Below are 20,897 nucleotides of genomic sequence, written 5' to 3' on the forward strand. Positions count from 1 at the left end.
TATGCCTTTCTCTGTCTTCATGAATGGATGTTAGGCTGAGCAACAGCACAAGGGACAATGATGGCACAAAGGCCAGGACAAAAAGTCTAATACAGTAGGGATGTATATCTCGATTTGATATGCATCTCGATGCGCAGCCACCGATAGGATACATTAACAATACACTGAAGCCTCTGTCGATGCGATGCGATTTGCTCCTGTTCACAATACGATGCGATTCAAAAATGATTTGATAACGATATGACATATCTGTATATTACAAAGAGTTTCGGTTCGATATGATGTGATCCAGTTCAATACAGTTAGTTGTGGTACGAGAGTGTGCCCATATCAGAGTTCTTATAGCACAACTCTTATAGCTCTACTCTCTGTATCAATTTGAGAGATGCATGTAATATTTGGTTTGTTTTTACTGAGCAAACCAATAAATCCTATTTTTACAAAAGACATAATTCAGTATGTATAGACAGAGCATTAAATTTAATTTACAATAAGCAATCCTTACTCCGAATTATGTTCTCTGTCTCTACAATTTTACAAAACGTATAAAACTTCATCACCAGGTTCGTTGTGCTACTGACGTAATTGATAGCTGCTCGGCATTGTTTGCAGATTGCGTGCGTTTTGTCCAGTTTAACTTCTCGCTTGAAACACCCGAAATATTGCCACACGTTTGATTTATGTGTCTTTTTCGGGGCACTGAATATCTCCTCGCTGCTAACGTCGTTCTCGTTTCCCTCTATGTTGTGAACAACGCTTGCGTCAGTGAAGGAGGAGCGATGGTGCATTCAGGTTGCCTCGCAAAAAACGTCAGGGCAGGGAGTAGTACTAGAACATGAAATAATCGATAACCATGATAACCATGGAATTTACCGATGCAGACAGGCTAGAAGAGATGCACCGTAAATTCACCCGTAAATTATATCCGATGTCCCTTGAATCTACCGGTGCAGTCGCCTCGCAAACGTTTGTATCGGATCACCGATATGAATCGGTGACGTCACTTTGCCATTCATGTGTATTGGACTTTCAATTTCTGATGGGATGCACGACTACATTTTTGATACCCCTACATTTTTGTGGTACGATTAAACGTTATAACCGCTTGCCATAAGTTAAGAGTTTCAAGGAACTCCTAATTTCCTTGAGACTTTGTTTCTTCATTTTGACTGGTTCTTGCGTGAACAGTTCACGTTCGACAGGCGCTTGGCTTCGAGCCTGTCAAACAACAGAGAAGTTTTCAAATAACAGCCGAGGACAAAATAAAACAAAACACGTGGAGCTAAACATATGAGGAATCTACTGGGAAACGTCAGAAAATGTTTCTACCTAACAAAGTTGTACAGGTGAGATTCTTACCTCATAAAATGCTTGCACCATTTCCACCAACACCCATTGCTGTCCGGACGCCATGTTTATTTCCTTTCTCCAACGTCATCAGTAATGCTGCATTTAAGTTCCACGAGAAATAGTAAACCTGAAGTCCGTCCATAAAATACAATCCACTCCATCGTGTAAATACCAGTACACTCTTGAACTAACTGTTTGAAACATGCAAATTAAAGTAGATGTAAATGAAATTAATAAATAAAAGTGTTACAAGCAACGCCGAAGAGAATGGAGGGGGCGGTGAATTAGAGAAAGTAGTTACAAACATATTCGCGCGTAGAATAATAACAACAGCGGTGTAAAGTAACTAGTCAAGTGATGTACTTAAGTACAATTTTGAGGTACTTATCCTAGAATCTATTTCTTATTTGTTCTTTTGTTCTCCACTACATTTGAGAGGCAAATACCTTTTACTTACTTTTTACTCCACTACATTTATAATTGACTGACAGTGACTTTGCAGATTCACATCAATGATACAAAATGTACTCAACAAATAAATTGTGTAATTCTGTGGATAAGATGATCACCAAGGTGAAATTTACAAGCTACCCCGCTATATATGTGCTAAAAAAAATTACTCTACCTTTGTCAGCTGCAACATTAAAGCAATGTATGTATTAATACATCAATCAATATACTTCAGTTATATACATTCTGACATGGACCATTCCGTATGAAGGCCAGTTTCACTTTTGGTATGACAAGTATATTTTGTTGCTAATGCTTTTGTAGTTTTACATAAGTTACATTTTGAACGCAGGACTTTTAGATGTAAGAGAATATTTTTTTTATTTTTGGGTGACTTCCAAAGATACACCAAGCTGTTCTGTTCTTCTCTCCCTCACTATCTGCTTGTTGTCATATCCTACCAAGGCATGTTACTAACTTTGCTTCTTCCCTGGAGTCTTTGGGCTCTATGTGCAACCCGCACAGTGGTATTTTCATGCAGCGCAGACAGGCGCATGGCGCACTTGGTATTTTGGTAAACCGAGGTGTATAGAGGTGCGCCAGGATGGGCGTTGTGGCACAGTAGGGGAAGGTGTCGGCATAATCAGCCGGCGCATTTGGATTTTCGACCCATTTCAGTCTGCGCCGGTGGCGCAAAAGTGCGCTGTAAGCTCGCCACCCCAGACCTGGTCAACTCTGTGCGCCAGTGGCGCACCGCCAGGCAAATGGATTTTCAGAAACCGGAGTCATGTGCTCATGTCCCCAACACCTCACAGGCAGGTTTCCACAGTGTCTGGCATTTCACTGCAATCAATAGTTAGCAACAGACATGATTCAATGCAACTATCTGAGTCAGCACATAGTCAGATCTAACTTTATATATTTTGATCAGTATCTCATCTGACCACATCGCAAGCGTGTTCGCCTGCATAATGGTCACTCACCCTGACCAAATGTACACAGGTGAAACAGTAGCAAACTAATCAATTAACGTCGCTGTGCCAACCAGAAACAGTCGTGGCATCCTACAGAGAATACTGCATCTATCTCAGAGTACTCAAGAGACAGAGAGAGACAGACACATGGAAAAAACGTAAGTGATGATCGTCGTCCGCTATTCCCACGTCATTTTATTACAAATACAAATGTAATCATAGTAATGCTTAACGTTATCTGCAAAGATGGAGCACATCATTGCTTTGAGGAGGAGGAGGAGGAGGAGGAGGAGGAGGAGGAGGAGGAGGAGGCGGAGGAGGAGGCTGAGGATTTACCATCTAAGGACCTCATATTTAGACGTGAGTGACATCAGTCTCCTCCTGGGAGAGATTTAGACACTTTCCTGCACAGGCTCAGTCATCCTCGAAACTTGCCATGCGCCTCGCCAGCTGCGTTTTTAAAGGTGAGGCGAGAAGCTGCTGTGATTGGTGAAGATTTTGACTCGGCTGTGTCAAATCCACTCCACACCTTCTCCCCTCCCTCTTTCTGAGTTGCGCCGCTGGGTGGGACTGAGATGAGAAGGGGGAGGAGATGCGCCAGCGGTGCAGTGCGCAAAAATATGGCAAGCCGTTCCTGTCAGAAATACGCCACATTCAGTCGCGTTTCAACTGCATTACGGCATAAAAAACACTGTTTTTTTCAGACTTTACGCCGTTTTTTATGCTGTAATGCGCAAAAAGAACGCCGCTTTTTGCGCCGTAATGAAGTCCTCCGAGAACGCCCGTAAAAGACGCCGTTTTGTGCATCACAACGCGCGTAAAAAACGGCGTTTTCCCAGTATGACAATAACCTCCACCCTTCTTTTCTCTCGGCCACTCAACTTGAAGTGTCTGCGCCCAATCGCTGATCAAGACAAGCAGACCAAATCAGTTCAGCATAGATCTCCGTTGTGGCAAAGTTTGTCCTAACTTACCTTGTAGTTTCTCATAGGTAAATATTTTGGATGATAGGCAGGAATATATCCCATATATTAACTTCATCATTATTTTAAATTCCTCTTCCATGCATCGTTTATTTATTTCTTTTTGTGGTTAATGCTTCTATGTCATTGTTGATTCTGACTGCTGTGGCCACTGAGGAATGAAGCAAGGAAGTGGTACAGTGGTAAGAGCTCTTTGTAGCAAACCCCAGCCAGACAATGGTGAAGCGTATTGATGTTTCACAAAGCATTTATTTATGTTCAGCCATCAGCCTTGTTTTGAACACAAATTTACTTTTCTGTCCTTCACTCCTTTCTTCACGAAACACTGTAAGATGTGGGCTGCACGGTGGTGTGTGAAGCTTGCATGTTCTTCCCGTGCATGCGTGGGTTCTCTCCAGGTACTCCGGCTTCCTCCCTCAGACCAAAAACATGCTCATTAGGTTAATTGGTCACTCTAAATTGTCCGTAGGTATGAGTGTGAGTGTGAATGTTTGTTTGTCCTTGTATGTGGCCCTGCAATCGGCTGGCGACCGGTTCAGGGTGTACCCTGCCTCTCGCCCATTGTAGCTGGGATAGGCTCCAGTCCCCCGCAACCCCGAAAGGGATAGGCGGTATAGATAATGGATGGATTTCTGTCGATGTTTTGACGTTATTTAAACTCCCCTTCCATGCATTGCTAGGATATATAGACATATATTTTGGGTACATACACACACACACACACACACACACACACACACACACATATATATATATATACTTTTTGGTTTGTTTGTTTGTTTGTTTGGGAGCGACGTGGACCCGCCTTCCCGTAGGCCCACCACCCGCAGGAAGGATCAGAAGGGGCCGGTGCTATGTGATATGGGTAGCAGTCGTGGGCGGGGGCCCCGATGACCCAAACCCTGGACAACAACTCTGGCTATGGGGACATGGAATGTCACCTCACTGTGGGGGAAGGAGCCTGAGCTAGTGCGGGAGGTTGAGCGGTACCGGCTAGAGATAGTCGGGCTCACCTCCACGCACAGTCTGGGCTCTGGAACCCAACTCCTTGAGAGAGGCTCCAACTGGTGACTCCATTGTTCTGCTGGGGGACTTCAATGCTCACATGGGCAATGACAGTGACACCTGGAGGGGTGTGATTGGGAGGAACGGCCTCCCCGATCTGAACCCGAGTGGTGTTCTGTTATTGGATTTCTGTGCTAGTCGCAGTTTGTCCATAACAAACACCATGTTCAAGCTTAAGGGTGTCCATCAGTGCACGTGGCACCAGGACACCCTAGGCCGGAGGTCAATGATCGACTTTGTAGTCGTATCATCTGACCTTCGGCGGTATGTCTTGGACACTCGGGTAAAGAGAGGGGCTGAGCTGTCAACTATTCACCACCTGGTGGCGAGTTGGATTCGCTGGCAGGGGAAAAAGTGGGACAGACTTGGCAGACCCAAACGTACCGTGAGGGTCTGTTTGGAACGTCTGGCGGAACCCGCTGTCAGGGAAGTTTTCAACTCCCACCTCCGGGAGAGCTTCAACCAGATCCTGAGGGAGGCTGGAGACATTGAGTCCGAATGGACCATGTTCTCCACTTCCATTGTTGATGCAGCCGTCCATAGCTGTGGCCGTAAAGTCGGCGGTGCCTGTCGTGGCGGCAACCCCCAAACCCGGTGGTGGACATTGGAAGTAAGGGATGCCGTCAAGCTGAAGAAGGAGTCCTATCGGGCCTGGTTGGCTCATAGGACTCCTGAGGCAGCTGATGGGTACTGGCAGGCCAAGCGTGCGGCAGCTCGGGCGGTTGTAGAAGCAAAAACTCGGGTCTGGGAGGAGTTCGGGGAGGCCATGGAGGAGGACCACCGGTTGGCCTCGAGGAAATTCTGGCAAACCGTTCGGCGCCTCAGGAGGGGGAAGCAGCTTTCTGTCAACACTGTTTACAGTGGAGGTGGGGAGCTGTTGACCTCGACTGGGGATATTGTTGGGCGGTGGAAGGAATACTTCGAGGATCTCCTCAATCCCTCTGTCATGTCTTCCGTAGAGGAAGCAGAGACTGGGGACTTGGAGGTCAATTCATTCATCACCGGGGCTGAAGTCACTGAGGCAGTTCCCAAGCTCCTCGGTGGCAAAGCGCCGGGGGTGGATGAGATCCACTCTGAGTACCTCAAGTCTCTGGATGTTGTAGGACTGTCTTGGTTGACATGCCTATGCAGCATCGCGTGGCAGACGTGGACAGTGCCTCTGGACTGGCAGACTGGGGTGGTTTTTAAAAAGGGGGACCGAAGGGTGTGTTCCAACTATCGGGGGATCACACTCCTCAGCCTCCCTGGGAAAGTCTATTCCAGGTACTGGAGAGGAGAATCCAGCCGATAGTCGAACCTCGGATTCAGGAGGAACAATGCGGTTTTCATCCTGGCCGTGGAACACTGGACCAGCTCTATACCCTCCACAGGGTGCTTGAGGGTTCATGGGAGTTTGCCCAAACAGTCCACATGTGCTTCGTGGACTTGGAGAAGGCATTCGACCGTGTCCCCCGTGTCATTCTGTGGGAGGTGCTCCGGGAGTATGGGGTTGGAGGCCCTCTGTTGAGGGCTGTACAGTCCCTGTACAACCAGAGCAGGAGCTTGGTCCGCATTGCCAGCAGTAAGTCGGACCTGTTCCCGGTGCAGGTTGGACTCCGGCAGGGCTGCCCTTTGTCACTGTTTCTAGGCGCAGCCAGGGGCCGGAGGGGGTTCAGTTCGGGGGCCGGCAGATTTCGTCTCTGCTTTTCGCGGATGATGTTGTCTTGTTGGCTACCTCGAGTCAGGACCTTCAGCATGCGCTGGGGCGGTTCGCAGCCGAGTGTGAAGCAGCTGGGATGAGAGTCAGCACCTCCAAGTCCGAGACCATGGTTCTCGACCGGAAAAAGGTGGCTTGCTCCCTTCAGGTTGGGGGAGAGTTCCTGCCTCACGGGCGGGGCGCTCCCTTAGAGATAGGGTGAGGAGCTCTGTCACCCGGGAGGAGCTCAGAGTAGAGTCGCTGCTCCTCCGCATCGAGAGGAGTCAGCTGAGGTGGCTCGGGCATCTCTATCGGATGCCCCCTGGACGCCTCCCTAGGGAGGTGTTCCAGGCATGTCCCACCGGGAGGAGGCCCCGGGGAAGACCCAGGACACGCTGGGGTGACTATGTCACTCGGCTGGCCTGGGAACGCCTCGGGATCCCCCCGGAAGAGCTGGAGGAAGTGTCCAGGGAGAGGGAAGTCAGCTAAGGAAACACAGCTAAGATCATCATAATATATATCCCAGACATATATCCCAGTCAGTGCACTCAAAACAGTCCTATCTGATGACACAACAGTGGTGGGCCTCATCAGGGACGACAGCGACCTGGCCAACAGAGAAGAGGTGGCACAGCTGGTGGGCTGGTGCAAAGTCAACAACCTGATCCTGAATGTGGATAAAACCAAAGAGATCATTGTTGTCTGCAGGAAGAACCAGCCCAGTCACGCTCCACTTCTCCTCAACAACATGGCTGTGGAGGTGGTCAGCAGTACCAAGATCCTGGGGGTGCACATCACAGACAACCTCACCTGGTCTGTGAACACTGCGTCACTGGTGAAAAGAGCACAGCAACGCCTGCACTTTCTCTGCAGGATGAGGAGAGCCCACCTGACCCAGCCCAACCTCACGTCTACAGAAGCACCATAGAGAGCATCTTGACCAGCGGCATCTCTGTGTGGTGTGGAGGCTGCAGTGCTGCTGACTGGAAGAATGTGAGGAGAGTGGTGAGGACAGCAGAGAAAATCATTGGGACTTCTCTTCCCTCCATTCACACATCCCTGCTGCTATTCTTTAACTTAACCTATATTCTACTGTTTATTGTACAATCTGTTTATTTCACATTCTGTTTATTTATATATACTTTATGTTTTGTGCAGATGTGTAATGGAAATATTATGTTCAACCCAAGTCCAATATCTTAAGTTCATATCTTAATTCCAGATAGGTGAAGCATTGTAATGATCTTAGCTGTGTTTCCTCCCCTCCTGATTCTACCAGAGGGCTTACCAAAGCAAAAAAAAAAAAAAAAAAAAAAGTACATGTACCCAAAATATATGTCTATATATCCTAGGAATGCATGGAAGGGGAGTTTAAATAACGTCAAAACATCAACAGAAATGAGAGGAAAAATTGGAAGTCCACACAGGTTTCTGCCATCTTGTTTACTAACACAGGGCTGCAAAGTCAGTGGGTTTATATCCAAACAAATACATCACAATATAGCAAGGTGGTGCATGACAGAGTTGTAATATAAATAAATAAACAGCAAAAGGTCCAAGTAAACAATGCCACTTGCTGGATTCGAACCTGCAAGCTAATAGAACACTGATTACAGAGCAGGAGTGTAAATGACTCCTATAATTGCAATGTGATGTTAGATGAGATACTGATCAAAATATAGGTCTGACTGTATGTGCTGACTCAGATAGTTACATTGAATCATGGCTGTTGCTAATTATTGATCGCAGTGTGTGTTCGATGACTGACCGAGCACTGCTGAAAACACTGTTAAAACTCACGCTGCCGTCTTGTTGAAGGTGTGATATATGGCGTCATCAATCACGTTTTCAGTGGATAGCCATTATCACCTAGCAGCCACCCATCCAGAGGGGTGTCCCCCTGAAAGACTGTAGGGATGCTAGAATTCGCCTGGATGAACGAGTCATGTGCCAACCCGGGGAAATTAGCATACATGTTTGTCACCAGGCAATTTGAGTCACAGATCACCAGACATCCCTGTTTCACCTGTGTACATTCGGTCAGGTTGAGTGACCATTACGTGTGCCGAACGCGCTTGCGATGTGGTCAGGTAAGATACCGATCAAAATATATACATTTAGGTCTGACTGTATGTGCTGAGTCAGATAGTTGCATTGAATTGCGGCTGTTGCTAATTATTGATCGCAGTGAAATGCCAGACACTGTGGAAACCTGACTGTGAGGTGTTGGTGACATGAGAGCCGGTTTCCGAAAATCCACTTGCACCGCTGGCGCACAGAGTTGACCAGGTCTGAGGTGGCGAGCTTTCAGCGCACTTTCACGCCGCCGGCGCAGACCGGCTCATTATGCCGACACCTCCCCCCTACTGCGCCGCAACGCCCATCTTGGCGCACCTCTGTACGCCTTGGTTTACCAAAATACCAAGTGCGCCGTGCGCCTGCCTGTGCCGGTCGAAATTACTACTGCGCCGGTGGTGCAGCCTGAGCCACGCCTGCGGCGGAGTTGAAAATAGAGCCCACAATGTTAAATAACATAGTACAGTAGCATGTCAGGAATCATCCCTGCAGGGACAGTAACAAACACTGTGTGGTTCACTTCACTGTGAGAATAAGGAAGTTAAAGCGGGCAAACTCTCTATCATACACAGAAACACAAATACACACACACACACACACACACACACACACACACACACACACACACACACACACACACACACACACACACACACAAGGGTGTAATGCAGCAGATGATGCTGCTCATAGCACAACAAGCATCCAGATTCCATTATTCATTCCACTAGTTAACCCAGTTACAAGCAATGATTCTGCTGGATACTGAAACCTGCAACACATTAAAACAGCACATTAGGTATACACTTTAACATCCTTATGGTTTGACTATAATATACATTTTTTACTTTTAGATATTTTGGGTGGTACAACTTGTTCTTTGAGTCATTTTTTCTTAATTTCCAAGCTTGGTACTCCCCGAAGTAGCCTTGGTCATTTCTGTATGACTAAAAAAGACACTGGTACAAAGTTAGAGTTAACCCTAACCCACCCCCTAAGGAACTGCAATAAAGATCCTAAGACTCGTTATATGTATCATTGGCACAGTCAACAATAATTAAATACATCTGTAACACAGGTGAACAGTACAATGCCAATGTACCCACTTACTGGCAATTTATTTTTAGTCAGTGGTTTTTCCAGCTGGTTTGGAACTGGATAAGGTAGTAGACACTTGAATGTGGTTTCTTGTGTTGGAAAGAATAGTACCAAGGCCCTCAAATTTTCCAGCTTGTGAAGACCTCTGATCCAAAGTCACTGTCCACATTCAAGCAGAACTGAGGAAACCTTGCATGTCCAGTAGGGCTGGAATGTTACAGTGAAGTTCTGTTATATCCTACGTGTTTCTCCAGCCACTGCTCTGCTAGCTGCGTTGTCGATGCAAACGTACTTGCTCTTGACCAAAGGCACATTCTAAGTTGCTTCTGTTCAAGACTTGTGTTGCATTGGACAGGATGATACATATGCACAATGCCTGGTTCTTGGCTGCGTAACACTTTTAAACCAGAATTAATAACTTTTGTGAATAAGTCTACATCTTCCAAACCCCAGCCTATGATTGAGTTGTCAAAACCTCCAGCTTTTAGTAAATCACTCTTGAAAACACAGGTGATTCCAAAGCCATGTTCTCGCCAGAAACCACTTTCCTTGGTGAGCACAAATGTGTTTTCTCTTGGGGCTTTCTGAGGATATACTATCTTGGGGTTGTACTGACTAAAGACAACAGGAAAATAGACCTGTCTCCCTTGGACAGCATTGTCTCTGCAGCGTTGCAAGGCATCACCATTAAAAATTAGATCAACATCACAGAAGAAGAGTAGAGTGTCACTATCAAGCTGTGAGGAACCCAGCTCCAGAGCCAGTCCCCGTGAAAAGTTGCCTGTCATTGGGATTAAGGACAGGTCAGCTTTGGGATACTTCTTATAGTAGCCTTTGATTAATTTAATGTGTTTTCCTCTGTTCTGATTGCTCTCATTGTTCACCAGAATGATGGAGAGCTTAACGTTTTGTTTTGGTATCAAACACTCTTTCTCAAAGTTCTCCATAAAGTGGACAAAGGTGTCATAGCGACCAAACAATGGGACAAGGATGTTCACCTTTGTCTGGTTTTGCTCTAACATTTCCCTGGTTGATTCATTCACCTGGAAAGGCGACAGAAACTTAAGAGAGTTGGATAAGAAAGCCAGGGATTGGGATTCAGAGTTGATGGCAGACATGAGTTCAGCTACATCTAATTCTTCAGTTTCAGTAAAGAAGGGTCGGCTAAAGGATTGCTGAAGATACACATGCTGCCTCACAGGCACTGTTATTTTGCGTTCCTTATGTTTCTTGTACAGGAGTAGTAAGTCTAAGATGTATTCTGCACCATGCATTGGATCCACCCTGTAGAAGCCATATTGAATCTCTTTAAAGTTAATTACACGACCACGCATTTTTGAATTCTTATTAATCATGTCCATGACCTGGAGTATAATGTCTTCCAGTGCAGTCTGAAACAAGTTCCCAAGGCTGTGCCAGACCATCTTGTTCTCAACAGTTGAGTAAATATGCTGGCCAGTCAGGAAATCCCACTCAATAACATCATTTCTCTCATTCGGCTGATAGAGCATGTAGGATGGTGGGGACCCTAGCTGTTGATCTTCCCACAGTACTTCTGTATTACTGAGGTAACTCATAATTAGGCCTTCACGGTGAAGCAGGATGGTATCGTAACGAAGCCTTGAGATCTCACGGCACAGCATGAATCTGTGGAGCCGGTACTGGTAGGCAGACTTCTTGTTGGGGTGGAGTGTAATGGCATTGTGGATCTTGCTACTACGAAGCTCTTCAATGAAACCTTTCTTGTGTTCATAGTTCTCATAGAAGAGCTGCTGCATCTGTGGAAAGAGTTGCAACACCATGATATGAGCATGGATGATATCCAGGTACCAGTACAAACAACACTCTCAACTCTGTACTATTTTCCACTTTGATCCAGCTAAACTAACTGTTTTAAGCAACTTTTAAGCAAAATGGTCTTTGTACATCACAGATTAACTATACACTGAGTTTAAGAGTTCTTTACTGACCAATGTACTGAAAAGTATTGTTGTCTACGTGGGCAGCATACTTGAAACAGACAAAGATGCCATCAAGAGTGCAGTATAGTGGGTCAGTGGTTAGCACTGTTGCCTCAAAGCAAGAAAGTCCCAGGTTTGATTTCCAGCCAAGGCAGTTTCTCACTATGTGAATTTTGCATGTTCTCCCAGTGTTTGGTGTGACCGCTGACAACCAAAATCTAATCAGTTTATCCTTGAAATAGACATTCTGTAAGAACTAGCATACGAATTCTTGAGTTATGGCCAAAAATGATTATTGTACACAGTCAGTATTATTTTAGAATTATTTTAGAGAGTAATTTTTTCGTCTAGTATGGTTCACAAATACTTGTAGGAGTCTACTAGTTCTATGTTTTGGTCATCAATCACTTAACTGTCAGGAGAGGAGTGAGAATATCTAAAATCAATGTACATCCTTAGTCTTTGACACATTCAGGATTAAAAACAATTCATGACACCAATTTGAAAACATAGTGAAAAGCAGAATCATAGGATTAAGGACTTGCAATGTGTGTCATATAACGCCATTTTTATTTGGTACAGATACAAAGTGTGACAAAGGATGGATGACATAGGAGTTTCTTGTCATTTTTGGCCCCTCCATGCTACATAACAGCATGGATAGATGTGCATGGAAATCCAAGTCGGTCGGGCCTTTCTGTGTGAAGTTTGCATGTTCTTCCCGTGCATGCATGGGTTAATTGGTGACTCTAAATTGCCCCTAGGTGTGAGTGTGAGCGTGAACGGTTGTTTGTGTATATATGTTGCCCTGCGATTGGCTGGCGACCGGTCCAGGGTGTACCCCGCCTCCTGCCCGTTGACAGCTGGTATAGGCTACAGCCCCCCCGCGACCCCGAAATGGATAAGCGGCATGGAAAATGGATGGATGGATGGAAATCCAAGTCACATCTGGTTTGACTGAATTTTCAGAAACAACGTCTCATTCGACTGCAGTGAGCAGGAATAATTCCTACCACAGCCTGACTGAGAGTGAGTTTGGGTTTTAAGGAGGGGTGGAAGCATACCCCTGTAAAGGAAAGGGGTCTGCTGGATTTATAACACAAAAAATGACAAAATGAGAGAATCACTGCAAAATGGAATGTGGCACAATTGTTTTATCTTGCTCATCTTGTTTTCATAATCGCTGAAAGCCTAAATCGTTACTGAGAATAAAATTGCATTAATTGCACAACCCAACTCCAAAGGCCATAAACTTAACAATGTCACAATGAAAGCCCTGATATAAAGTGGAATGACATTGCCATAGTTGTCCATCACCAAATAAGAGTGGCTCTATGACATGTAATGGTCTTACTTGCTGTTTGTTTTAACAAAGTCTTAAGTCTAAACTAAGTCTTAAATTAAAAACCAAAAATTCTGCTTCTTTTTACATGTGAAAAGTTATGATAGACCATAAATTCTGATTAGACTAAATTCCCACAAAGATGATCAGATTCCCCCATTGTGATTAGATTCCACGATATTCCCAGCACCTGAGAGAACAGAAAACACATTGAGTCAATCCATACCTCATAAGACCACACACACTGCGTTCCTCCAAAGCGTCGCACACAGCGGCCCACTTCCACATCCTCATGGGTGGTGTACATCTCCCTCAGACAGGTACTGATGTGAGGAACCATCCTGCGTAGCACCTCTCGACTGAAAATCATCCCAGGGCCTCCCATGCAGAAGTTCTCTCCAGGCTTTATGGCTAGTCTGCCCAACTCTTCAGCCATGCCCAAGCCTGTCTGGCCAAGGTGTTTAGTGACCGCAAAAACAACTCCAGCTTCTCACCTGGCAGAAGGTGGAAGAAATTAGATGTTGTTTTTTTTTTTTATTTCACAAAACAATCATCTTTCAGAAAAAGTGTAGAACTAATGGGAAAGGTATTCTTTTTTTAAATGGTTTTTCTACATTGTATAAACATGTCTTTCTACAAAAAAAAGTTTTTATTGATTTTACAAAGCAAGATAACCTTATCAACACCATCCGTGTGCAAGTGCAAAATGACATACAGTTTAAAATGAAATTATTATAGATTGCTAATTATTTATTATCTTTTTTTTCATGCATATACCCTTGCCCATATGGACTTATAACATGGCAAATATTTCCAGTACTATGGTGAAACATTTGTCACATATGAACATCACTTCTTCCATCAAATGAAGCACATTTTACTGTAAATTTATCATATAATGAGAAATAAAATATGAAACTGACTTTGTAAATCACATAACAAAGAGAGTCTTTTTTTCTTCAAGGAGACTAGTTTCTGTATTGTATGGCAATGTACTTGAATGTAACTATTCACACTGAAAACTGGGAATAATTTAATGTGTCAATGCCGACATGAAGTAATCAACTGGTCTCAACAAGCTATTTGATCATTTTAAAAAAGTACTCAGATTTCACATCTAGTCCATGTTATCCTGTCATTTCCAGCAGAATGAGATAAGACTATGTATTTAAAACTAATTTTAAGATTAGGTGAGAGAATGGTTCTTCTTTTTGTAGTTCTGCCCATCATTTCTATAAACTATGATAATGTGCTCTCTTAAGGAATTTCTGAGATCTTGAAAGAAGGCAACATCACCACAACAAAGTCCAACAGGGCAAGAAAGCAAGCAGTCAGATGATCAAGCAGGTTAGAAACAAACCATTAATTTATCAAATTCTGGAGGTAAACCTGAAATTAACTGCATCCAAATATTAGTAATAATCCCTTGTTGTGTAGAAAAACTGTGGCACACCAGTAGTGTTAAGTACAGCATCGTTTAAGCAGGAAATGGGTCTATAATCTGTAATGGATATTTACGACAAACAGTTTGGGTCATATTTTTTCTGTTCACCTCTTTCACACTCTTTCACACAAGAGACTTTTTCCAGCCTGTCTGATTGACTGCGTTAGTTTCTTTACTGGTCAGAGTTCTTTCTAGATTTAAGAACATGTGGCCATGTTCCCTATTCTCATTAATAAACTTGGTACAGTACAATGTTATTGTAACCTATAAGAAGGATGGACAAAAATAATACCAAAAGTATTTTAAAACAGAATAATCCTTTTGGCACACTTGGATTAACCAATGTAGATCCAAGGATAAAATTACCTATGGGCTCCACTGATCCTGTAGTTACTCTGAAAGAAGTGCCATGTTAATTTTGACACAGCCTCTCTACAATGAGGCAATACTGCAAATAGTACTAGATTTTGCATGCAATTCTAACAATAACAATACAATATATCTGTATGGGGGAAACAAACAAACAAACAAACAAACAAACAACACACACACACACACACACACACACACACACACACACACACACACACACACACACACACACACACACACACACACACACACACGTTTTACCTCTGATGTAAACATCATCATCTGCCCGCATGAACCACTCGTATTTATGCAGGTAGTGGTCGTGGATGTATTTCAGCATCATGAACGACTTCTTCTGTGGCGGGTAGGAGTCGTCCACCCCTGCCAGCGACACCACCGGGACTGGGACGGGTACGTGGACGGTGTCAGATCCAGCGCTCGAGAAGAACTCCACATTCCCGGGTATGGAAGTCACCCAGGTCTTGTACGCAGCCACGGCGCGAGACCGCAGATATTTTTTCGTTGTCATCACGCCGACATAGAGGAAACTGTTTGGTCTACTTAAGGATTTCCCCGTACCTCCGCTACTGTTCACTGTGCTCCCGTCCTTTCTGAAGTGCGGGCTGTCCTGGTTTTTGACAGCTGCGGTGTTCCCGGGGATGTTTAGACCCTTACCAACAGAGGAGTCACTGTGGTACAGGCACACCTGAGATTTTTTCCTTTTACTTTCCAGAACCTGAGGTACAAGAAGCCAAGAGGACGCGACGAATCCGAGAAAGATGCCGAACATAACGGTCGTCCACGGCCTTCTTGATTTCAGAGCCATATTGCTAATTTACCTTACGGATGATTTAATTCAGTGGTGAATGCAGTGCAACTACGTAAATTCTGCGTTTGGGGAGGTACTGACGTGTGTGGGCATCCAACATCTCTGTTGAGCAGTCTGGGTGCCCTGCTACTTGGAATGAGAAAAATCTAATTTCCTGACTGTGTAAGTCATATGGCTAAGAAGGCATATGTGCCAACCAGTACGAGGCGTTAACGGCGTTAGATCTCCCGAATATTGTTTTACTGGCTTTTTGTTGTTTTAAAAATAGTCTTGTGGCCAGTCGTTACCACATTTCTAGGATTTAGCGAGTATGATTATAGCACGCCAGCGTTCTCCTTGTCGTCCCAACAGTCATCGTTCTTTGCATAACTTTAGCCCGCACCGGATTTACAGTGACGTTTGTCAGTGCTCTTTAGACGGTTGTTTTTATGCCAACTTCACAGATATTTAATCATTTATCTCCATATCAGGAACAGCTAAATTGACATCACATCGCGTCTGCCCTCCGTCATCAAGAACAGGAAGACTTTTTTTTTCAGTATAAAAGCGTAAAATCTCTAAATCTACAGGACTGAACTGAAATGACTTTCGTACTACAGCCAAATTAATTTGAAAATAAAAAGAAATGTAAATGTAAACATTAATTGTTCTAATTGATATTAAATCTTACAGCAGGACGTTGGTGCTTTTATTTTGAAGGCTGATTATACACCAGGAACCCTTTTTGTTCCCAAACTACTATAATGAAAAGCAGACTTGGATTCTCTCTCTCTCTCTCTCTCTCTCTCTCTCTCTCTCTCTCTCTCTCTCTCTCTCTCTTCTTTTCTTTTCTTTTTTTAAGATTCATCAACATTTGTTTGAGATATTTGTCGGGAAACAGTTTGGTCGGTGCTGCCGCATATTCTTTTTGACGAAGGATGTTTTATTAAAAATGTTTCACAGTTTTATTCACTAATCATTACATGCATAAATTAAACAATATGGAAGCATTTCCGCCAATGAAAGAAAAAAATAGCCCCATGGTAAAAATCGAAATTATGAGATAAAAAGTCAAAATTATGAGATAAAATGTAAACATTTACATGATGATAAAAAGTCAAAGATAAAAATCTTGAAATTTTGAGATAAAAAAAATGAAATTATGAGTTTTGTAGTAAAGGTCACGCCATTAGATGGCGTCCCTGAAATGAAATTTATGTCACTACTGCTTCCTTAAGTTGCATTATGTTACTCAAAGGTGGCTGCATCAGCCCCATATAGCTCTTTTATCAAGAGTTGGTAAGTATTATCACAGCTATAATAACCTTCTAATGTAACGTAGTGCTATGAAGACCTACAGTATGTTGTTCACACACTCTAACTTTAACCGAGCACAATTTAGGCACGTCACCTTGTGCATAACCTCAGAGTTTATTAGTGTGTACTCTCTCCTTCTATTCCTATTCCAGTACCGTATTTTAGTATTTGTTCAGTCCACATTATGGTCGTTTGACTCAGGCATAAGATATTTAAAATGGACAATCAAACATATTATCTCATTCACGTTATATCAAGACACATTTTTTAATCTCCGGTAATCCGAAGGTGTTCTGAAAAATATCCTGGTGCCGCGCCAGGCGCTTATGTTAGGTAATAACCTTCTATGCAGTGTGACTGACATTTCTGGTTTCACAGTAGTTTGTTTGCTAGTGATTTATTTTGCAGTGATTTGTGCAGGGTGGGGGAACCAGAAAAGAGTGTCTGGAAGGACAGTAAAAATAAAAAAATAAAAACCTCAGAGAGTCAGACACACAGCCTTTTGCACTGGATCAGACTTGATCACAGGAAAGAGCATCACTGTCAGCTTCACACAAGTTCAGGGATTTCAAAGAAGAACTGTTGTGTTGTGTGGATAATGGACATTGTCTGTGGTACAAAGACCTCAGCTATCACTAACTGGACTGCCATTAGAGGTTCATGTTTAGGTTTTGTTAGGTTTTCCAGATTTTTGGCTTAAAAAGGAAGTAATACAGCTACCTTTTTAAACCTTATTGAGTCACAGTTTTTACATAGTGTCAGCAGTTACTCTGCCATTTGTTGATCATTGTTTTCAGTTAAAAACAGGTTCTTTTAAGTGGTATGTTACAGTGTGGAGAGCTTACTGCCTCATACAAGCAAGTAAGTTAAGATTGATGATTTATATTTCTTGACTTCACTACTAACCTGAGTCTGAGTCTAACTTGTGTCCCCATACTGTTGGGGTCACCAAATGAACCACATGTGGTAATCTTGAGAATTATTTGGGATATGAGTAAAATGGAACCTAATGGTCTGTGTTGTATTTGATACATTTACAACTTGTGTTTGTTGAAACTTGAAAGCATTTGCTATTCATCTGGTTTTAGGGATCTTGTGTGAACCTTCTTCACACACTCACCAAACAACCAATCCCACTGCCAAAAGATATTGCATTACACTGTTGCAAATATACTAAGAGTGCTTACTTTTATAGATTTGTAATAACAGGGTTATTTTATTACCTGTAATATTCACATGCCTGCTGTTGTTCCAAATGGACTATATTTGTTTCACAACATTACCCAAGCAAATAAAACATTTATTGTCTAGAGCAGTATTTTAGTTATCTTACTCTTTGTCCATTTAAATTTTTTTGTTTGTAACAAAACAATTGCATGTCACATAATAGTCCAATGTTGTTACAATTTCTGTTATCTTTTTTTTTTTTTTTAATTTCACATTGCAAGCACTATTTTACTTACTCTATTCAGGTGCTATTGTTATTCACCAAAAGACAGCATGGCATTGTCTACTATTCCATAAGCCTGTAGATGAATTGCTATTAAAGGCCCCATGCTGTAGCAAGTAAGATTAAATTGTAGATAAATTAAAACATATGCAGTTTTGTATGCTGTGATTGTTTCAATATTTGAATAATTAATTCAGCTAATACATGTGAGGATTTTACATTCTTACAAATAGGTACTTTGTGTGTACATTTCTTTTGTTAGAACGGACTGAAAATATTGTGCACATCTGTATGTTTAAAATGGTGACATTTGGCAGAATAATAATACATACAAAATATACTAAAATTTGCTGCAGAAATGCTCCAAAAATAAAAAGGAGCTTTATAAAGTGAAACAATAATTTCTATTGTATATTTATATTTATTGGGCACACTGGGCTCACTTTACAAGATCAGCCACCATCATTCAATCCGCTGGTTTTCAGTGCTTGGACCAAAGGTTATGCTGTCTGTTTCAGCTTGGTTCTCAGAGAAATGCAAAAAATGCTGCATTTCATCCATATGTCAATTTTTGGTTCCTAAGTCAAGTCTGAGCCTGGCAGGACATCCACCAGCATTGATCACAGCATCCGTAAAGTAAGCCATATCATCTTTCTGGAAAAAAATATCAAGCAGCCGGAGCTGCTTCTTGCTCAAAATTCTTTTAAGGGTATATTTGCTTAGTACAATACCATGTGAATCACCAAGCAAATGAAGTATTTCATCTGTTGTAATGTAATTAATGTAATGCCATGTTTAAAGTAGTTCTCAGTGTATTCACAATCCATTTCCATGCTAAATGGAATAGGAGAACTTGTCAATGCTTCAATGAGCTGCTACCTTATGGACTGTTGTGTGAAAGTATTGCATGATTTTAAATTTTAATCTCATAATTTTGACATACCACAGGGCTTATTTGTTATTTTTTTTTCTTTTATTGGTAGAAAAGGGCTTCCAAACAACAAAGACATTAACATACAGGAAGTTACTGTTGTGGCCGTGGTTGGTGATCTGTTCTGATTTTGTTTTGTGTGTTTTTTCAGGGCTGGAACAAGGCAGGGGCAGGGCTGATCTTTGCTGGGGTTGAGCAGCTCCTGACACACCTGTCACCTATCTCCCCTAATCAGGACTCCTTCTTAAGCATGCTTCTCCCACACTCTGATGCCAGATGGTCACGTTGCTCATGCTTGTGTTTCTCGCCTCAGCATTGATCTCCAGGTTCCTGCCTTGTGTTCTTCAGCCGTCTTGCCTTCGTGCATGCTGTGATTTTGTGAGTTTTGTTTTCCTGCCTGTGTGCTAACCCGTTACGGAGTTTTTTGTTCTAAGTGTCTGTCGAGTGGTTCTCCAGCACTTTTGGTTCTTTTGTTTGCCTGTGTGCTTTTTCCCTCAGCGGAGCTTTTGTTTCCCACCAGTGACTGTCGAGTTCTCTCCAGCACCTGAGTTTCATCCTACCTGTGAGTTTTTCCCCGAGTGGAGATTTTTGTTTTTTGTGGTGGCTGTCGAGTTTTCTCCAGCGTTTATTTTTTGGACTTTTACCTGTGTGCTTTCCCTTAACGGAGTTTTGTGTTTTTCATTAGAAGCTGTCGAGTGTCCTCCAGCAGAGACTGACTTCTCCGTTCCCGTTATATCGGCTCCCTCAGTTGTTACTTCTTTTGTTGTTACTTTTTCGAAATAAACTGTGATTACCGTCTCTGCATCTGAGTCCTACTTCCAGAGTGCGTAACAGTTACAGCTTTTGTAGAATGTCCAGAGAAACGCTGGTGCATCTGTCTTCATCTCGCACTACAAAGCTGTGTGTTACAGTTTATTACTGATCATATCTACTCTGTCTTTATGTTGCTGTGGAAAAATGTATTGTTTGGATTCACTCAATATGACAGAAATCTCTGAAGTTTTACTTGATAAATTGCTTGTTATTTTGACCAAATTTTATACTCACTATCACTTCGATGCAAATCATACAATACATTTCTTCTATTTTTAAATGTAAAAACAAAAAGATGTCAAAACATGTAACCTTTGTAAGCTTTATAAGATGTTCATTTAAGCTGCTTTTTCTTTCAACCTTTGGTCCAACTGGTGTGTATGCGAAGGTAGACTGATGTTCTTTGTTTTGTATGTTAATATAACAAACAAAGAATGCTGTGTTTCAATAAAGTTTAAAAAAAGATTTTGAGAACTCACCACCTACTCAGTTTAAGCCTGATTTATTCATTTATTTATTTATTTCCACAACAGACAAAGAGACATCTGGCAGTCACATATATGATAATAATTGTCCTAATAACACATATTTGGGTCATAATTTATATATACAACACATTTATAGATATTGATATAGATATATAGATATTTATTTGGTCATTATAGATTGCAGTGACTCCAGACTGACCATCTCAGAATAAAAGTGTAATGTCCACAAAACAGCCAGTGAGCTTTTGCCCTGTAAGCATACTTTTCATTTTTTGCGAGAGGTCTGGTGGTTTCATGGATCTG

General features: G+C 42.6%; 2 protein-coding genes across 3 annotated transcripts in view; both read right to left on the bottom strand.

The window, feature by feature from the left end:
• The window catches only part of sptlc1 (serine palmitoyltransferase, long chain base subunit 1), a 17,011-nt gene extending 15,566 nt beyond the window's left edge, over positions 1–1,445 (bottom strand). For both annotated transcript variants that reach the window (XM_070988491.1, XM_070988492.1), the window contains exon 1: positions 1,360–1,445. In XM_070988491.1, the coding sequence (XP_070844592.1) occupies positions 1,360–1,413 (54 nt within the window). In that variant the 5' untranslated portion in view covers positions 1,414–1,445. The remainder of the gene's footprint in view (positions 1–1,359) is intronic.
• A 6,489-nt stretch (positions 1,446–7,934) lies between these two features.
• On the bottom strand, positions 7,935–20,583 carry LOC139348408 (chondroitin sulfate synthase 3-like). Its single transcript, XM_070988486.1, is given in 4 exon segments — positions 7,935–11,446; positions 13,198–13,430; positions 13,433–13,465; positions 15,049–20,583. Coding segments are annotated over 4 exon segments (2,394 nt in total). The 5' UTR covers positions 15,614–20,583; the 3' UTR covers positions 7,935–9,883.
• Positions 20,584–20,897: the final 314 nt, after the last annotated feature.

This window comes from Chaetodon trifascialis, chromosome 20, assembly GCF_039877785.1.
Source record: "Chaetodon trifascialis isolate fChaTrf1 chromosome 20, fChaTrf1.hap1, whole genome shotgun sequence".
NCBI lineage: Eukaryota > Metazoa > Chordata > Actinopteri > Chaetodontiformes > Chaetodontidae > Chaetodon > Chaetodon trifascialis.